This window comes from Fulmarus glacialis, unplaced genomic scaffold (genome assembly GCF_000690835.1).
Source record: "Fulmarus glacialis isolate BGI_N327 unplaced genomic scaffold, ASM69083v1 scaffold30523, whole genome shotgun sequence".
NCBI classification, from domain to species: Eukaryota; Metazoa; Chordata; class Aves; order Procellariiformes; family Procellariidae; genus Fulmarus; species Fulmarus glacialis.
The window spans coordinates 36,834-56,729 of record NW_009202911.1 but is presented as its reverse complement, the minus strand read 5'-3'; the positions used below and the strand labels follow the sequence as shown (position 1 = coordinate 56,729).

General features: G+C 38.4%; 1 protein-coding gene across 1 annotated transcript in view; it reads left to right on the top strand.

Annotated features, from left to right (window-relative positions):
* Positions 1-19,896, top strand: part of MYBPC1 (myosin binding protein C, slow type) — a gene marked incomplete at its 5' end in the record, with an annotated part of 58,426 nt that overhangs the window by 6,835 nt on the left and 31,695 nt on the right. The window contains 7 exons of the mRNA XM_009574468.1: positions 7,311-7,415; positions 8,870-9,018; positions 9,378-9,495; positions 10,753-10,804; positions 12,437-12,493; positions 16,025-16,191; positions 18,423-18,555. Of these exons, the coding sequence (XP_009572763.1) occupies positions 7,311-7,415; positions 8,870-9,018; positions 9,378-9,495; positions 10,753-10,804; positions 12,437-12,493; positions 16,025-16,191; positions 18,423-18,555 (781 nt within the window). The remainder of the gene's footprint in view (positions 1-7,310; positions 7,416-8,869; positions 9,019-9,377; positions 9,496-10,752; positions 10,805-12,436; positions 12,494-16,024; positions 16,192-18,422; positions 18,556-19,896) is intronic.

The window sequence follows — 19,896 nt, the reverse complement described above, 5'->3', positions numbered from 1 at the left end:
CTGCTGTGTCAGCAGTCAGGAATTTTAATATTGAGTTTACACTGATTGTGAGTGTAAAAAAACTTTCCATCAGCTACTTCTGAGACATGGAGTGTTCTTTTCTCCTACAAGAACACTCTACTCCTGATGGAACTTCAAGAGGCCTGGTCCTCAGTTAATATAACGGTTTAGATACAAGGGAATAAATGTAGATATTGTATTTGTTAATGAAAATGTGCCATAGATGAATAGAAGTCAAAGAACAAAAATCTCTATAGTGTAATACTTCCCACAGACCTGCTGTCAAATGAATGAAGTGATTTCTTCGTATTTAGCTTTCATCATACAACAGGTTGCTAAATCATAGATTCATAGCATGATAGAATAGTTTGGATTGGAAGGGACCTTTAAAGGTTGTCTAGTCCAACGCCCCTGCCATCTTCAACTAGATCAGGTTGCTCAGAGCCCCGACCAACCTGACCTTGAATGTTTCCAGGGATGGGGCATCTACCACCTCTCTGGGCAACCTGTTCCAGTCTTTCACCACCCTCATTGTAAAACATGTCTTCCTTATATCTAGTCTAAATCTATACTCTTTCAGTTTAAAACCATTCCCCTTTGTCCTGTCGCAATAGGCCCTGCTAAAAAGTTTGTCGCTATCTTTCTTATAAGCCCCCTTTCAGCACTGAAAGGCCTCAATAAGGTCTCCCCGAAGCCTTCTCTTCTCCAGGCTGAATAACCCCAACTTTCTCAGCCTTTCTTCATAGGAGGGGCATTCCACCCCCCTGATCATGTTTGTGGCCCTCCTCTAACAGGTCCATGTCTTTCCTGTGCTGAGGGCTCCAGAGCTGGACGCAGTACTGCAGGTGGGGTCTCACCGGAGCAGAGTAGAGGGGCAGAATCACCTCCTCGTCCTGCTGGCCACGCTTCTTTTGATGCAGCCCAGGATACGGCTGGGCTTCTGGGCTGCGAGCGCACATTGTCGGCTCATGTCCGCACATTCCATTAAAAGTTTACTTGCAGAAGATAAGGACAGTGAACTAATGATCATAGTTTTATCACCAGGTCTGGTATTTTGGGAATTTTTGTTATCTTTAAACAGAATGTATTGCTAACATAAAAAATTGTTCATCATAGAAAGCAAATTGGTTATAGCTGTTGAACCATTTTTCACATTTATTCAATAGTCTGTTCATTTCATCTTAGAAGCCTGAGATATAAGGAGTGATGCATTGATAATTACCCATTTGTCAAAACAATCTTACCAGCATGTATTCTTTTCATTCTTTTTCCATTTACAGCACATTCAATTGTGCTTTTATTTTGATACTTCTGAAATCCTTTTTTTTTAATTTGTTTGTATTTGATGTTAACATTTTTTTGAAAAATTATAAATTACCCTGGAGAAAACCCAGCAATCCCTCTGCAAAACTAATAACACCTTTTTATTGTTTTAGTTTTTCAAATGTTTAAAGAAAATAGAAGTCAAATAAAGTAGTCCTTTAATAATGTGATTATCATACATCATCATGTAGGGTGCATCACATCAAGTGTTTTATGCTGATTGATCTTGCTTATTTTTTTCCGGACAGAGAGAATATTCTGTACCTCTTCAAGCCATCATCAACCACAATGGTGACCGTATTGACAAAAAGAGCTGAAAGTACACTTTATACTTTCATGAAATATGGAGAAATATTTGCAGTGGAATTATGTAGCCTTGCATTCATTTAGTTGCTAGCACAATATATTAAAACATCTGACATGATTTTGTCATTACTGTGCTTTCACTGAAAATCAACATCTTCAAAATTTGCTAATGCCATTGGATGATGCAGGTGGTGAGAACTCTTCCACTAAACGAATTCTTTTTTTTTTTTTGCTATGAATAAGAAATCATTTTTGTAAGATAACACATTAATCCTTTGTACGTAGGCCTACCTTTTACAACTGACACCCTCCTCCCAAGGGATTTTTAAAAAGAAGTTTGATGAATCATTAAAAAGGAATGAGTAAAATGTTACAGCTAAGTAGTTAAATTTTATTAGCAGACTTTCAATTAGCCTTCAGCGGTTAAGCAAGCATAAAAAATTAATATGACCAGTATTTACAAAAATGCAACTGTATTTTATATATGGTTTTGTCATAGTTATTACATTTGTCCTTGAGAAAACATAGACAAATTATAACTTTAAGGTCAAAATCAAAGGATAACTTCAGAGTTAAAATTTGATTCTGGAAACCCAAATCTAAAATCTAAAAAAAAAACCTCTTTAAAAATGTGGTTTAATATTTTTCCAAAGTTGTTCTTGTTCAGCTGTCTTTTCCTCCACTTTAAAATGTTCTCCAGATGATTTTCTGATACCGTATAAAAGACGTTATCTTTACATTACATATGTATTAAATCCTAAATATAGTTTCTTCTAGCCTTTCAAATGCTACATTGGTAATTTTATTTTTTTTTACCATTAGGCTTTTAAGACACTAAGACTTTTTGCATATTTTTATCAGAAACTGATATCTCTGAGGTTTCTAGTCAACATCTAAAATTCAAAGAGATGTAGGATACTCTTGTAAAGATAGTCTTTACCTTATTTTGGTTTTCTAATAATCATGATTACAGCATTTCAGGTTTAATGCCAGTTTCATGTTTTTTCAGGCTTTTGTTTTATATAAACATATACCTCAATGTACTCTATGAAATTAAACATTTTAAAATACTTGGATAACTATTGCTTGTAGTGATTCAATACCTGATGATGGTCAATTTCAGTGTGATTAAAAGGAAAATCCACTGTGATGATAATAGTTCTGTCCTTATTTTAAATTATTCTCCTATAATAGGGGGGAAAAAAATGAGTTGCTTGTTCCTTACATTTTAAATTAATATTCTAATAGAGACATTACAAAGCATAGATACAGGGGACTATTTTTAACTGTTGCATATCTTGATTTAATGATGCTGAATGCATATATGGTGCACATTTTAATTGCAGACACGGACATCAGAGAAATGGCATCTTCCTCAGGTCAGATATGTGATTGACCTTGATTTCATTGTGGCTTTTTTGTATTTACTGTGGATTACATCTCTAACAAACAGAACCACTCAGCAGCTTTCATATAAACTCATGATTTAATAATAGATCACAGTCCATATCTCATTTTTCTTTTACTTGCTTGAAACATTAAGGTTTACCATTTCAGCTACTGAATTACACAAAGCTTTCTTCATCAGTTTGAAGCTTCCATTGTGAATGCTCCTGACTATTAAGATTTCTTTCCCTTTCTTTTGCAGGTTTCATATTTTCACATAGTTGTTTTAAAGCAGATGATGGCCTGTGCTTTCAGTTTCTTTATGTACTTTTTTATTTGTATTTCTTTTCACAGATGAAGATGACACTTCAGTTAGTACTCCACCAGCAGGTTAGGACTGTGATAGTGCTTTGTGCGTGTATGTATGTATGCATTCTTCTCTTGACTATTAATGAAGAAAGAGTCCAAACCATTGGACTGATCTCAAAACATACTAATTAGAGAAGAAGTTTTTTAAAGTGCCCTACATTAAATTAATCTCTGTTCAGAAGTACAAGACTTTCATACTAGATAAGTTCATTTCCAGTCCTGTCTTGAGGTCTTTGGTAGAACTTCTGCCATTGGAAGGTAAAATATCGGTTAGCAGCTCTGAAAGCAACTCCCCTTATCTTTTCCTGTCAACAAACATGGAGTGCATTTTTAAGGCTAGTCTTGAGAGCAAATTCCAGAATTACAAATAAAACAGATGCCTTATGACTTCAAAACAGGTTTATCTACATAATTGTCTATCACTGCACCTTAGGCCATATGACCTACAAGGTAGTTCGAATGTACTGCTCCACGCCATTGCTGCCAAGCTGGCAGATAAAATGCCTCTGATTGTTGGCAGTAAAAGAAAAGCTACAGCACAGGGATCCATCATGATAGATGTGATATGGGCAAAATTTCTCTATTGCTTGCTTAATATGTTTTTTTAAAAATAAACTGTGAATGAAACAGAGATTTTGAACACTAGAAAACACTTTGCAGTGTGTCAAATGAAAAACTTGTTCTTAATTATCTTCACTGCCCTAAATGATGGCATTTTCTTGATTTCTCCCAAAAGAATTTGCATTATTAACTTCGGGCTGAACGCTATCTGTAAAGTCAGTAGCAGTATATTGATTTACAGTAGTAGAGGACCTCTCTGGTAAAAGCTAAATATATAAATAACATTTTAAATCACAAAACGCTAAAATTTAATTTTAACTATTTATGATTATTTTCTCAACCTAGATAAATAAATAGACTATTTAAATAATTCAGAAAGTATTGTCCCCTCAAATAAACATTGAACAACATAAATTCATCTGTTATCTGGAACTACATAAATCATGAAGAAAACATCAGCTTCACGAAACCCTTCTAAATATGAACTACTAAAAAGGAATTCTTGAATGGGAATTAAACTAAACTAATTTAGATTTTCTAGAGAAAAAGGGGAAAGATTTCTGAATTTTTTTCTCAGCTGTTCCCTTCCTTTTTCTGGTAATCAAATAGTTCCAGATGGGTATGGTCCTAAATATCTAGTCTAATCTTCTTGCATGAAGAATCAATGTTCTTTAAATCCCAATGATCTGAGGTTAGTTAAGCTGTGATCTCTGAGCTGGTATCACCTAAATTGCTCTTCCCTTTCAGATGGGATGTCTAAGCCAGCGGAAAGAAAAGATTCAGGTGAGACCTCCTGAAAAACATGTTGAAACAACCCAAATTTTACATAATACAATTATTATTAATAATTTATTTCTTAAAGATTATATTTAATTTTAATTTAATTGTTTATACAGTATCAAACTGTAACTGTTGAAATGCTTTTAGGTCAGAGCAAATCAGAGCAAATAGGTTTCTAGCAGCTAAAGCAGGAGTGAGAGAAGGCTCTGCTGCAAAGGACAGGACCTGTATCGGTATTTTACACATACATACATACCTATCTATCTATATCTATTTTTATATAGATAGATACACAACTATTCCCTTCCTCCTTAGCCTACAGGGTGACAGTGGCTTACCTGAATCCCACACACAGGCCCCAGGAGACTGTAGGAGAATGGCTTCTTCTCACAGCTCAAAGGACGGTGGGGAAAACTTAGCAAAGTCATAACCTCTTTCTTCCTACCCTGGCAGGTAACGCATACTGCACCCACTTTTGTGGTTTCAGGTTTTGCAGCCTCTGGAACAAAATGAGCAGCAGGTACTTCAACCATGGTGACTGACCTGGCATAGCCGCCTATGCCAGCCCCCTGAGCCAACGTCAAACCCACGTCTTGTTCTGTTTGTTTAATAAATAGGAAAACGTTAATATCTAAAGGTGATGATAATATTTAGGTGTTATTTTATGTGGTACTGAATTAATGACTTTATGTAAGCTTCTTCCATTTATTAATATCCTTTTTCAATTTCACCCTGTGGCGTGTTAGGTTTGTTACTGCACATGGCCAGTTCCTATACCAAGCATTGTCACACCATTTTGTTCACAGCAGTAACTTTCACTCATTCTTATGTCGTTTCCATATACTAGCATGTTATACTGGCATAATCTAAACACCTAGATTATAGAGAGAGTATATATAGATGTGTATCTATATATATTTGTGTTCACGTATGTCTGTGTATATGTTTTCATATATGTGTGTATACATGTGTGTATATACATGTATGTCTTCACCTGCAGGAAATATTGTACAAGCAGACATATACAGAGGTGTTAGGCACACCACCCAAAATTCACTGAAAGACTGAAAGGCAAAGATTTTATAGCAAAGCTATCTAGCATTTCTATACCTTTTTAAAATTCCTAATAGATGGTTTGGTTGCATTTTCCCAGTTGTGTTGCATTTGTGAGAGATGGAAATTTTCATGAGTTAAAAAGGTTCCCGTATCAGTAAACTCTGAGTAGAACAGTAGAAAAACAATTCTGACTTCTGGCAAATGAGTTTCTACAGAAAATACTGAGCAGGGACAGGAACTTTTCATTTCAAGACCAGGGTTTGACTAAGTGAGAAGTGTTGTGTGACTGGTTCTTCATTTATACTAGTTATGAAACCGAAACCAAAAGAGCATTGGATAAACTATAAAAAGCTACCTTTGTTTCTGAAACAAGTAGAAGTTCAAGGGGAACAAGGGAGATGCAGCTCTGATTTGAAAGAGACAGATGACTTTGTTAATTATAGCTGTACATTTCCACATTTGCTCTGCTCTTCAGTACTACCAGGGCAGCACTCGCTTTACTCAGTTTCCCCTATGCACGGGCCATAACTTCCCCCAAAAAATGAGATGTGGCATTTGGACTCCGCAAGTTCTCATTTGGAATACAAGATACATGCTTTGCCTCTCTGTAGAAAGGGAGCAGGTAACGGACAGACATTCACTGCCTTGCTCTCCCTGCTTTTTCTGTTAGGAATCAGCTTTGACCGCAGTTTTGTGTGTATTTACCCAAGATGTCGCTGCATAGCTCAAAGCCAGGGCTGTTCAGATAAGCGGAAAGACCAGAAACACACAGCTATGCTGGCACAGTTCTCTGCCCTGGGGACACTGCCCACCTGCTGCTTCTCTCAGTACTGTTGTTCCGTCTCAGTTCCAAAATCTCAATTTCCAGGGGAGAAGGTGCTGTGTCTGAACATGCGACACAATCATTTCCATCCGACAAACTATTTCTCTGTAAAACATCAGCCCATGCATGGGACAGGACATGGTATTGACTGATCCCCAAACTCTCTGCTTCTATCATGGGAAAAGAGAACAGAGTTCAAAACTAAGCTTCATCCCTGCCCTGTTTTGTGGACAAAGAGGAAAAACTAGCTTGTACAATTGACTGAGTTTGGGCTTGAGAGAGACCCACCGAAACTATGCATCATATGTGTTTTGTTTGTGCTTATAGCTGTTTGTGTTTTCAGAACCTCCATCTCTTCTGAAAAACAAAGAGCTGACCTTTGTGCATTGCCTCTGTAAAGCACTCATGGTTGAATGCTGGTGCCATTCGAGTTGCTCAGTACCCGTCTTGGCTGATCAGGTTCCCCTCTCTTCCCCCCTGATAGTTTCATTTTCTGTCACCACAGAGGTAGCGTTCTTGCAGGAACGGTATACAATGTGACAGCCAAGCAATGGATGTCAGTGTGAACAAAAACTTACATATCTTTCAGGACATCTGAAGAGAGAGGTAATAGGGTTAGAGAGTTTAGTAAGTTCAGGTAAGTGTATTTTGGAGGGAGTAAAACACGCTCGGATGATTGACATTTCCCTCTCTCTCTGCATCTCAGTATGGTCTATTGGAGAAGGAGCTCCAGAAGAGACAGAAAAACGCGATGACTCCCAAAGATCCACTTTGTTTGTCGAGAAACCTCAGAGTGGTTCAGTGAGCGTGGGTAAGTGCTTAGAACCGAAATCAAAAGCCACTTCCAGAGAGACAGAGACTGAGGCAGATCCAGGAAGGTATGCGCCGTTCCTGTGACACCCAGCTTCTGCCCTCAGCTACAAGTACTTCCACTGATTCTAGCTGGATGTGAACTCCACTCTTTGACGGCAAAAAGGACTGTACGAAGAGAAGCGAAAACCAATTGTTTAATTCAAGACGAACTCAAAATCTAATAGTTTACCGAGCACAATGGGTAAGAGGTATAGTTTCTGGAAAAGAGAGCTGGTTACTGTGATGCTGCTGGCTGTACTGTTACTGATAAGTCAGGAAGATCTACCCAAAGGCCTGCAGCGTAGCTTAGAGATTGCTGGGTCAACTTTTGTACCCTACAGCTGTGTGTAAATTAGCAAGTAGACTAATAGGAGCAGCTCTGTAGGGAAGCTGGTAGGGTCATGCCCACTGTAACCATTCGGGGGGATTTGCTCTGGACTAGCTCTGGTTTAGTCCGGTGTCTATACACCTACTAGCAGTTGGAGCACAGGTAGTAAACTCTCAGAGCACATCTTTGGTTCTAATTTCATCTCAGAGGAATCCAGTTCAAGCACTGTGAGGACTTTCTGTGTTGTGAACCAGAGCATAGTATATGGGAACAGTTAGGAGGCTCACTTCCAAACTGCACTCCTAAGCCATACTAGCATGGTAAGGTAGCTGCACCCTAAGCAGGGTAGCAGGAACCGTGAGAAGTTCAGTACAAGTTACTTAATGTGTCTGCTGTATACTTGGATACACTAAGATGTGGTCAGATGGGGTTTTTTTTAGACATGCCTATCGTTTTTCTCAGTTTCTGAGTAGAAAAAGAGCATTTTGGGAGGATTTATTTGGAAAATAAATATAAGAAGTTAGCTGTATTCTCCTCTGGAGACCATGAATGTTAGGATGGAAACTCAGCAGGGGCTGAGCAGTGCTGTTCTGAAAATTGAGCTAACTTTTACTATTCCCAAATTATTGTTTAGAGAAGACTCTTTTCCCCTCCCTTCTCAGCTTAAAGAATTAATGATAGAAATGCATTAAGAGCTCCAGGCTTTCTTTTCCAGACTGGAGTTTATTCATGTTACAACTGCCTGGTAGCCTAGGAAATCCTGTGCTTTTTTTACGCAAGGAAATTCAAATATTGGGAACAATTCGCCCATGGCAACACGGAGTTTTGCCTCAACTAATTTATCCTGCTTCTGTGTGTCTCACGCTCCACATTGACATGGGCAGAAGGCTTCCAGACCCAAAATCATTAATCTCTGTAACATTGCAGTACTGTCATAGCCTCTGTGACTCCATCTGAGTCTTACTGTCGTGGTAGAGCTAGCACCTGGAGATTAGAAGGAGCAGTAGTAAAAGAAACTTGTGCAGACATGACTGACCAACCACATGTTCCTCAATGATTGCATTATTCTTTTCTCTTTTTAAAAGGTGGGAATATTACATTTATAGCCAAAGTAGAAGCCAAAGATCTTCTCCGAAAGCCAAATGTTAAGTGGTTTAAAGGAAAATGGATGGACCTGGCCAGTAAAGCAGGGAAGCACCTGCAGCTGAAAGAGTCCTTTGAGCGTCACACTAAGGTTCGTCTTTGCTTTTCCTTCTTACGGGGGCAAAGCTCCAAAGACAGCTTAGAGATCAGTTTAAGACAACAGGTAGAAATTCAAGAGCAGTGGATTCTAGCCCTGGCTTCCCCACGCAGATTTCAGTGATGATCTCTGACCCTGCACAGAAGGAGACTTTTCTGCTCTCCCGGTGCAGGACAAGTAGTGGTGGGGAAATCAAAGTTTTCCATTGCCATTTCTGGGTTCCAGGTTCTTTCCAGAGCCCTTTATTCGAGTTATTCCTTACTCCTGGTTTAGGTCTGAAAGACTAATCTTTTAACTTCTGCTTTGTGGAAATGTATCCCCCACATTAATGAAAAATTATGTTTGATTTTTAGATTCACACATTTGAGATGCATATCATTCAAGCTAAGGAAAACTACGCAGGGAACTATCGCTGTGAAGTATCTTATAAGGACAAGTTTGATAGTTGCTCTTTTGACCTTGAAGTCACTGGTAAGATTCCACTTGTGTCTGGAAAGCTTTATAAAGATTTCTTTTTTTTTAACCTGAAATGCCACCTAATTTTGTTCAGAACCTTTAAATGAAGTAATGCTTAAAGTGAACATTTTTAGCATAGAGCTCAGAGAATTCTAAGTATCTGTAATTTATTGTTTAAATGAACATTGGGATAGATAGCATGTGAGACATTTACCCAAAAATTAGAGAAGCTGGCAGATAAAACCAGATTCAAATCAGGCTCTGGCATGCAAGACAGAGAGCTAGGCTTGGGGCTATTCAGAGAGCGAGGCGTCATCTGGCAGCATCTGAGCAGAGGGACGTGGAGTGGTCATGGCTCGCCAGTGCTTTGCACCCTGTTCAGGCACGGTATGATCACGCTCCAGAAAGCTATTTTTTCTACTCTTCATCAAAATAACGAATAGCACAATGTGGAAAGCACTGGAGAGTTGTACTTTTGTCTAATTCTGTGTTATAAAAGGCCTTACTCTGGCAAACGTTAACCCACAGGCTTATCTTTTCCTTCGAGAGCAGCGCACGCATACCTGCACGGTCAGACTGAGAAAGATGGATGTCTGCCGAAATGCCAGGGCCAGCAGCCAGTGGACAAAATAGTTGTTCACCCTCATAAAGCACGTGCCTAGACCAGACTGTTCATTTGCCAGTCAAGGGAAACCGGTCACAGTTAAGGGGACATTTGATGGCTGACTGACAGCCTGAGGGGCATAGGTAGGGGGGGGTGTGTGTTCAGAGGCCAGCGAGGCAGGGGCCAGCCTGGCCGCACCCATTCACTGGCTGTGGATCAGAACCATTTAATCTGATTCAGGCTGGCACAAATGAGTAATTCACACAAGGGGGATTCATCCTTGCACTGAGAATCAGTATGAGTCTGTAGTTGTAGGGAAGACTGTCTCTTTCCTCTGATGCTGAGCGTACTGAGAAAGCGCAAGATGCAAGCAGGAGAGAAAGCGTCTGGAATGGGAAGACAAAAAGCCAGAGCCTGTGTATAGGCAGGAAGGGGATCAGCGAGAAACATCAGAGGGAGAGATCTCCTATGCAGAACTGCAATTAAGTAAACTTAGCTTAGCACTGAGCAGCTTTGCATTTATCAGAACTTAACGCCAAAGGAGCAGCACAAACTGTGGTCACGTAGCAGGAAGCTGAACAAATTTCATATGCCAAATTACATCAATTAAATAAATTATATTAATTTCAAATGATGTTTTTAATTCATGTATTACTGTTATTTCATAGAATCTTCCCAAGCTGCTCCATCCATTGACATCAGATCTGCTTTCAAAAGAAGGTAACTTCAAACAGTGATCCAATGAAGCTCCTCAGTAATGGATGCTGGTAGCATGCACAGAACTTGCAACAATCTTGGCAGACAATTGTATCAAGTATTTTTAAAAAATGTTTTTGTAAATATAGATTAAAGAAGTGGGGTTTAGGATAGTTGGTAGTGGGTAGAATGAAATAGTTACAACACATAGATAGTACATATGATATTAAATACTCTACTATGAAATTACAGTGTCATTGCTTTAACGGAAGATGGAATATTTAAGGCAATTAAATATCTGTTTCTTTAGAGGTTTTTAAAGTTGTATTTTAATTCACTATAATATTCTACCTTGTGTTTCCTGAAAATTGTCAGCCACAATATGAAAGTTCCTGGTCCCAATCCTGATTAAAAGCAGAGAGAAAATTCACACTGATTTCAAGAAGATAGAATCTGGCTTTATGTTATCTTACAGTAAAAAAGTGTGACATAAGGCCATCGTTACAGAAAAACTACAAATAATATATTGCAGAGGCCATAAGCTAAAGCATTGTGCCTGAAGTCTTTTCCTTTGTTAGTTACCTTTGTGATAAAATAGCAATTCAAACCAGTATAGATTGTGATAAAATACTAATTCAAACCAGTATAGATGTCATCTTTACATTTTATGGAGAAAATTGTCTTAGAAGTACAGAAGTATTCAGCATGAAAATGTTCTACAAACAGAAAATGAATGCAGTTTGTTGATTTACACATACAAGCAACGCTGTGATTCAGAAGTAACTGCTTTTGTTTAAAGGGATTTGATTTAAAGAGTAAATGCAAAAGATATTACATTCAAGGTGCACTCCTTTCTTGAGCATATTTTAAAAAAACCTGCAATAACTATTCTGCCCAAGCAGATGAGGATATCTGAATATTTTCTGATTTTCTAAGTAATATCTTGCATGTAAAATCTGGAATGAAATATTGGCATCATTTGACTTAACATTTGCAGGATTTTGCCCTTAATTTTTACAAATATTAAGGGCATTTCCTTTGTCTATATGTGCTTTATAATAAGGTATTACTGCTTAAAGTCACATTCTAGAAAGAAATGCACCTTCACAGGACTGTGATTCTATCTGTAAAAATGTTCAATGTACTGTTTCTTCTTTTTTAAACTGATTTCTCCCTTCATCTAGAGAAAGGTTAAATCTTAAGTTTAATGCTTTGTAATCAGTATTTGACACAGCTATGCATTGTTAAAAGCACCACTCAGCAATGCAAATCTTTGTTTTATATTCATAGCAAAAGATCAGCACAAGCCCTTTGTTTTTATACACATACACTATGGAAACAAAGCTCGTGTTGACCAGCTCAGAGTTATTTGTGTTACTGAAATCTAACACAAATGTTGGCAAATTTATGTATGCAGTTACAAAAATTTGTCATCAAAGTATAATAACAGTCAATACAAACCTTTGTGTTATTTTTCACAAGTGGCTAAGCAAACATGGTTCGTGTGAAAAAGAATACAAGTTTGTGTTGATTTTATACCATTATTTGTGTGTCTGGACAGTGTTGAGTATGAGAGACATGTAGAGCGTTTGCAATGTGTGTTGTCCAAGTCTTCCTGTATTAAACAAAGATTTGATCTTTTTCTATTAATAACAGCGGTGATGGACAAGACGATGCAGGAGAACTTGACTTTAGTGGTCTCCTGAAACGTAGGTGAGAACCAAGTGATGCAGTGAGCAGGTGTGGATTGCAAACCACTAGGTTCGCACACAGAAAGAGTCAGGTGTAGCATTAATAGCTTCTTAAGAATTTTCTGACCTTTCATTTTTTTCAATGTTTCTAACTATCATTCTCATAATATAATATGCAAATGTTCAGTTAATTGTACCTTTAAGTGTGCAAAAAAGAAACCTCAGATTTGAGTGCACTGGGAAAAAAGTGAGCCACAACCTAAAGAGGCCAATAACATTTAGTTTACTTGCTATTTCTTTTGTGTTTGCATGGAAGGTAGAGGGGGGGAATTTCCTACTCAGGGATGAGCAGTTCAGAAAATTGAGTCTGGTGCAAGAGTAAAAAACTGCAAGGGTTAAATTTACCTCTTAATTTGATTTTATAAGCATCCTGATATGAAAAATCATATATCATGCCTTCAAACCATGGACATTGGTATTAATTATTTGTAGCTTTCTGTTTCAATATGTGCACACAAATGTTCAATGGTGTATTATTCAACTTAAATGCTGTGATGGAGAAAAACTTGGGCACATGTTTCTCTGGTTTGCCTTGAAAATTCAGTGTTATGATAGTTACGCCTCTAGCTATTTCAGACCTTAAACACAGTTTAGCCTTTAAACAGGTTAAGACAAGATAGTTGTCATCATTTTTTTTTAATTTATCACAGAAATTTTATATGCCATGGAAATCAATGGCAACTGACCATAGAGAATTGGAAAAGGAATTAAATCCTTCATCCCTTTTACCACTTACTCTGAAAGAGGAAAACCCAATATGCAATATTAGTTACATAAAAAGTTCACAACGGCCTCATGGGCTATGATGGTGAGGATAGTATTTAAGCAACTAAAGCAAACAGGAAAGGTTGAAGGTAAAAGTAAGCAGTGAAAGAATTACCCGAACCAATTCAAATCCACCAGGTCTTTGGTTTTTTAATCTTCTCATCCCTAATTAGGATCTTTAGTTTGACTTTTTATCATACTAATACAACTTACCATGACAGTTCTCATGACTGCCTGTGGGGTGTTTTATTAGCAACATGAGAGTTGCATGTAAGAGGTCTTGGTGTTTTTGTGGAAAGAGAAATGTCATTTAAGAGTCATTATCACTTCACTAACAAGTAACTCACATGTTCTGTAAGATGAATACTGTATAGTCATATAAACATAGTACGCCTATCGTGTGGCTAATGGGCAAAGCCAACTTTTAGTTTTTAAACACCATTATTTGATATTGGTCAAATTGGTTCATCACCTCCTTGCTTCAGGCACTGAAATGCAACCTCATACTTCTGAGCTTAATTGAATAAGATTGCTAATTAAGCTCCAGTGTGGATATTAATATCCATTTTTATGAAGACAAATATGTTTTCATTTCAATTTTTTTAAGAGGCAATGTTGCAGGTGCATTCCTTCTCTTTCGTATGGTTATATGTTATTACCAAGGAAAGAGCTAGAACTTTTCACCTGTGGTGCATACTACTTGAAACATGTTTTTAAAAAAAAAACCTAAATGCATAGAATCTATATACTGCCTATTTTCTAATTTCGTGCTGGTCTTGCAGGACGACAAACCAGTTCTTATCTCAGTAAGCCACTCTCTGACTTACTCCACAATGCAATGGATCAGTAACGGCACGAAATTCCAAAAGGCACAAGATCTTTAAAACACTCAAACATTTAGGTCCTTTTTTTTTTAAAAGTACATCTTTCAACAAAATGCACATTTTTGGGGAAAAGATCTGAAAGCAATTTTGTAGAGAGGTCAATCTGCTTAGGAAATGCCAAGCTTTGTTTGCCCACTACCCACAGCAGAAACTATTGTGGTCTCAGAATAAAGCTGGTTTGCTCTAAGTGTCATAATTTATTCTCCAGTTACGCAAGAGGAAAAAGAGTCTGGAATTAATTATTTCAAGCTGGTTGAAAATCAGGATACTCTAACTGATCCTCATTCTCAACTACTGCCTGATTTAAAGGGGTACATTATCTCGATTCCCATGGAGTGTACCTCTCCTTAGCACGGAGAGGCATCGCATGGCAAGCGGCCAGCCCCAGGAGAGGAGAATGCCACCCCACGGGGCGTGTCAGCTTTTACATGTTTGCAAGCTGTCTCGACTTGCCGCCATGCAGAAGGAATCTCACTGAAACGCCAGTGTTTGCTGTACATAGTCACCCTCCAGAAAGCATGAGCACAGATAAAAGTAAAAGGAAAGAAACGTAGAATTACACACCTGAGACTGTCTAACAATAATTCTAAGATAACAATGTAAGTATTTCAAAGACTCCTCAGTGAGAAGCTTTTTTCCTTTTTAAAATAACACTGGCATATTATGAAAATTAATAAACCTTATGGATTAAGCAGCAAAACAGTCTTCCACAGTTCCTTATCCAACCATGCAGAGATTCTCAGGACCCCCAGTGCTATTTCTGTATATGTTAAAGAAAATTCTCTGTCAGACATGATAGAGCTCAGCTCTAACAGTGTCTCACTCCAAAGCTCAGTCGTTTTATTTCTCAAATGTTTATTTTCTCACTCTGTTCTCAAAAGTACTGATTTCATTAGACCAACTAGATCAAATCAGAATGATCCTGGTCTGATCCTAATGACTTTACAGGAAAAAATGTCTAGATTTCTGCTCCAGTTCCTGGATTGTTCTAGCAGTTCGCTTTTTTGAGCTAAGCTGTCAATCTCAAAAATTATCATTTTGTTTAGGATGCTTCCATTATTCTCGCATGTAATGGCTGCCATTGTGAAAATAATTATACTTCTCTTTATTGGTTGTCTTAGCCTGGAATTGCACATAGTAAATACGATATTGAAAATTCTGTATAAAGGTGATGCTATTCACACAGGCCTCTGAAAACACTTCCTGCTCTTAAGACTGAGATAAACATGGAAGCCAACAGACCCATTTTGCAAGTCCATGTTCAGTTCCTATCCATATGCCAATTTTAAGTAACTCTGAGAAGCACTGGTGTAACTACAAACAGACCCGGATTCCCTTGGATTTCGATGTCCTTTCATTAGTCACCCCTAGTAGCAGTTACAGGGATTCAGGGTTTGAAAGCATTTTTATATAATTACGAAATGTACGGATTAGACTCAGATCTCAGTGGTGCCACCATAAATTGTAACTGATTCCACTCAAGTTACCACAGATAAAACTGACTTAAGTGGGATTAGCCCATATGCTATCATAGTACTACGTTTTCAAACTGTATTGTTTTTTTTAAATAATGAAGCAATATAAAAACTTTCATAACTGATTACACGAGAAAAGGACAAATTAAAACCTATATCCAAATTCTGTCTTGAAGAAGTGTAATGTAACACGTGAATGTCATTCTGAGCTATTCCACTCATACTGAGTGAAATAAAAAAATATAACGGCGGCCCTCAAATTTTGATCAAAACATTTCTAACCTCACCATAGATTCAGCTTCACCTTTTTTTATGGTGTGATAAAGCCTCGCTAACTCCTCTCCCATAATTTTATTTTGCTACTGATAGGGAGATTAAACAGCAAGAGGAAGAACCTGAGGTAGATGTGTGGGAGCTCCTGAAGAATGCGAATCCCAGTGAATATGAAAAGATTGCTTTTCAGTATGGTATCACTGACTTGAGAGGCATGTTAAAGCGTCTGAAGCGCATGCGCAGGGAAGTGAAGAAGAGTGCAGGTATGGATAAGGCAGAATATTCTTATGTTCAGTAGTCAAACATCAGCGTCCAACTTAAAAACCCAAACTTGCTTAATTTCCATGTAAGGGGACTTGCACACTACAACTCGAGCCTTATTACTGCAAGGAGTTAATAAGAAGGCGGCTTTGGTCCGCTGTGGTTAGTGTAAACACCCTATCCCATTCAGTGCTTACCAAAAGCGTCCCTCCCTCTCGGCCAAACAGTAGTTCCAACTGGAACAAAGTCCCCCAGCTGTCTGGAAAGGTGTTACCTGATCAAACAGTATGGAAATTAGACCTTGCGTTATCATTAATATCTTCTGCTCTAAAACAGAGTCACTCCAAACACATTATTTGCTCTTCATAATTTCAGTTTGCACTTAATCTGACATTCCTCTGAAATCCCAGCTGTACTAAAACGCCTCCACCCTGCACTGGGTGAGGACATTCAGGCCTGTCTTTTCCCATCTACCCTACTGAATAGTATGAGTGGTGTAATACATACATAAATATAGATATGTGTTCATATGTGTGTGTGTATATATATGTGTGTATAAAATACATGTATATGTTGCATAATATGTATACACACACACACATATAAATACAACACACTATTCATTATACTATTGTGGCATTTGCATGTTCCTGGAGAGCATGCAAATCTATACATCTGCTGTTCCACTGGTTTCCTGGGGGAGTCCCTTTTGTGTAGGTGAAATCCTCCACAAATCCGGCTGTAATCCAGCTGCCTAATGTACCCTCTCTCCTCATCCATTACTTCACACCATAACATGTGTTATGTTACTACACATTAATTTTTATTTATATTTTTCATTTGCTGGTATATCTGATTCTGGCCACAGTTGAGGGAGGGAGAAATGGAGTCAATGGGCTTTGGCTGAGCCTCTGGGGCAGTTTCTGTATCCAGTGGAGCTCTCTAAATGGTTGAAGCCCACGGAAACTCCTCACCCTCCCCCAGGAGTCTGGAATGGGGCTGGAAGCTGGGGCAGGAATTGCGCGGCTGGTAGGAAGTGCTGCTCCCTACTCAGGGGCATCACGTAGAAGTGCCTGAATGTTTTACTGGGAAAGAGGCATCTCTCAGCACCTGGGACCAGTCTGTCTGGTTCCTCAACCCTGTTGAGTAGAATGGAGCTGCCAGCCATATCAGGATTTTTCAGTGAGGTGCTCTAGGTGTTGGGGAAAATGTCTATAGTAGTGATAGGACGAGAGTAGGCTGTCCTTCCCCTCACACCACCTTTACTATAGATTGGAAACTTTTACACTGCAACAAGATACATAAAAAGTCCTTTTCAGATTTAACAACTCTACTCCTGTTGTGTCAATATATTCAGTCTCCTGCAATCAGACATATGCATGATATAAATCTTAGCAGAAATTGATTACTTAGATGTGGGCAATTTGTTTGAGGCACTGTTTATTTATTTATTTTTGAGCCACAGATATCTGCTCCCCTGGTCTAACTTTTGTGGCTGGCAATATCTAAATGTTGATGTTAAAGTGTTTTGAAATGTTTGAGTTGCACCTGGCTTTACCTTGCCTAGAACAACTTGGCCTACATTTGCGCATCTCAAAAACCTTTTTGAGAAGCCCCATTAGGATTCACAGACTGACAACTTTTGCCTGGTTTCAAATATTTTTGCAAAAGTTTTGCAGATGTAACATTTATCACAAGTGGAACTGCAATGTACACCTTGCAACCTATAGAAAGAATCAAGAAATCTGATTTGGCTTTTAGACCAACCAATGAGTTTATTCTAACAATGAGAAGCTCAATAGGAATTTTAGCTTAAAATTCCCTGTTAACTTGAGTGGTGGTGCTAATAGAGAAGTCCTTTGTAACAGATTCGTTGTAAATGATTCCATGGCACCGGCTGTATACCATTTTATTCTGACATAGCACTTCTCAGCAAGCTGTCAAAGCTACTTCTACCCAATCCTATTCAGAATACAGTCACACTGCAAAGTCAAGAAGAGATACTAGCTTGAACTTGGTCAGGATAATCAGATCCACATAGCTTTGCACTTACTCTAATGTTTCTAGAAAATAAACTGATTGATGTGGACTAGCCTAAGAAATGAGAGTGATGCATAACATTGTGGCATGTTTTCTGACAGTTTTCATGAGATTTATGCAATGTAATTTCAGCATTCATATTCTTACTTGTTTTCTGATCTTCTTTTATAATAACACTTGGCTTCCACAACAGCTTTTGCCAAAGGTCTTGATCCTGCATATCAGGTGGACAAAGGAGGTAAAGTAAGGTTCATGGTGGAGCTAGCAGATCCAACAGTGGAACTCAAGTGGTATAAAAATGGCCAAGAAATACGACCAAGTGCAAAGTAAGTGGTTTTATTGTATGTAAGCAATAAAATGGGTACACACGTACTTCCTTGACAAGTGTGTTGCATAGATCTATCTCTTTGCTCAGGTTGCACCAATTTTATTTCTGGATTTTATTATACGTGAAAAGTATGGAAGTGATGTTATACTGCTCATGACCCAGAAAAGTCCGCTGTATGTTAAATCTTAATGCAGATTGGCTCCTCTGCCTCAAGAGAAAAGAATTAAAGATCCTCAACAAAATATGGAGCCATTTCCTACTCAGTTTTTAAAAAATCGGGAAGTACTCTGAGTAAATAAATCTCTTGTCCTCTGTACTTTGCCTGAAGGAGGTCAGAATCTTCCTACAGTAGTTGTAACATCACATACTTACCCACCTGGCTCACAAACCACCTGAGGAGAGGGGAGCAAGGTTTGTCTCACCTTCCACTACCCAGTTAACGCTCACACTGAAGTCAGTAACCTGCACTAGCTCAAAGTGACTTCAATCATGTGCCACAGGTCTAGTGTACTCAAGCTTCTTCATCATCTGTATCACCTGCATATTGGTTTACTCTCTGGCTTTACCTAGAAGAAGTGGCTTTCCAGGTGCAGACACTGGAAAGTACAGGTAGAGCAATGGCTGGAACTTGAGCCCAGTCCCTAGCGTGGGCTCAACCAGCGTGCAGAAAATCCCATTCCACAGTCAGACGCAGCTAGGAATGATGATGTGCAACCAGTAATGCAGAACAATGTAATGTTCCTCAAATATTGCTCAGCAGCACAAAATCCTAGCAACTTTCTCCTCTGGCCCTGTGAAAAAACAGTAATTAGCAAAAACCCTCTTACAGAGAAGGGGCAGATTTCCCTCATTCTGTTGCTGCAAAAGTCAATGAAGGATTTTGATTAATATTCATCATTGACAAAAAATGCATAATAAAGAGGGTACCTTTTCTTTAGCCCCTATATCTGCCATGAGCAGTTCAGAACTGTTTCGCAGGCAGCTATATGGATACCTCTCCAGTCGAAGGACCTGGATTGAACGGTCCAGTGCATTTCTTCCAGGCTGCTGAAGCAGCTGTCAGATGCTAATGAGCTTTGGTCATTACAAACCTGGAGAAGATCTAAACTGGTGACATAAAGGTGAAAGGCTCCATATCCCATTACCAAAACCCCATATCCCATTACTGATCTCTTGTGCCATCTGGCCTACCAATAATATTAACTTCTTAACTTCGGCTATTATTATACTTCACAAAAATGTTAAGAGTGTTGGAATGAGGATGGTGTCCTGTTACTGGTTATTTTAATCTTTACTCATCTAGAGTTTCAGACTCCATTTTATTTTACATCCTTCAGAG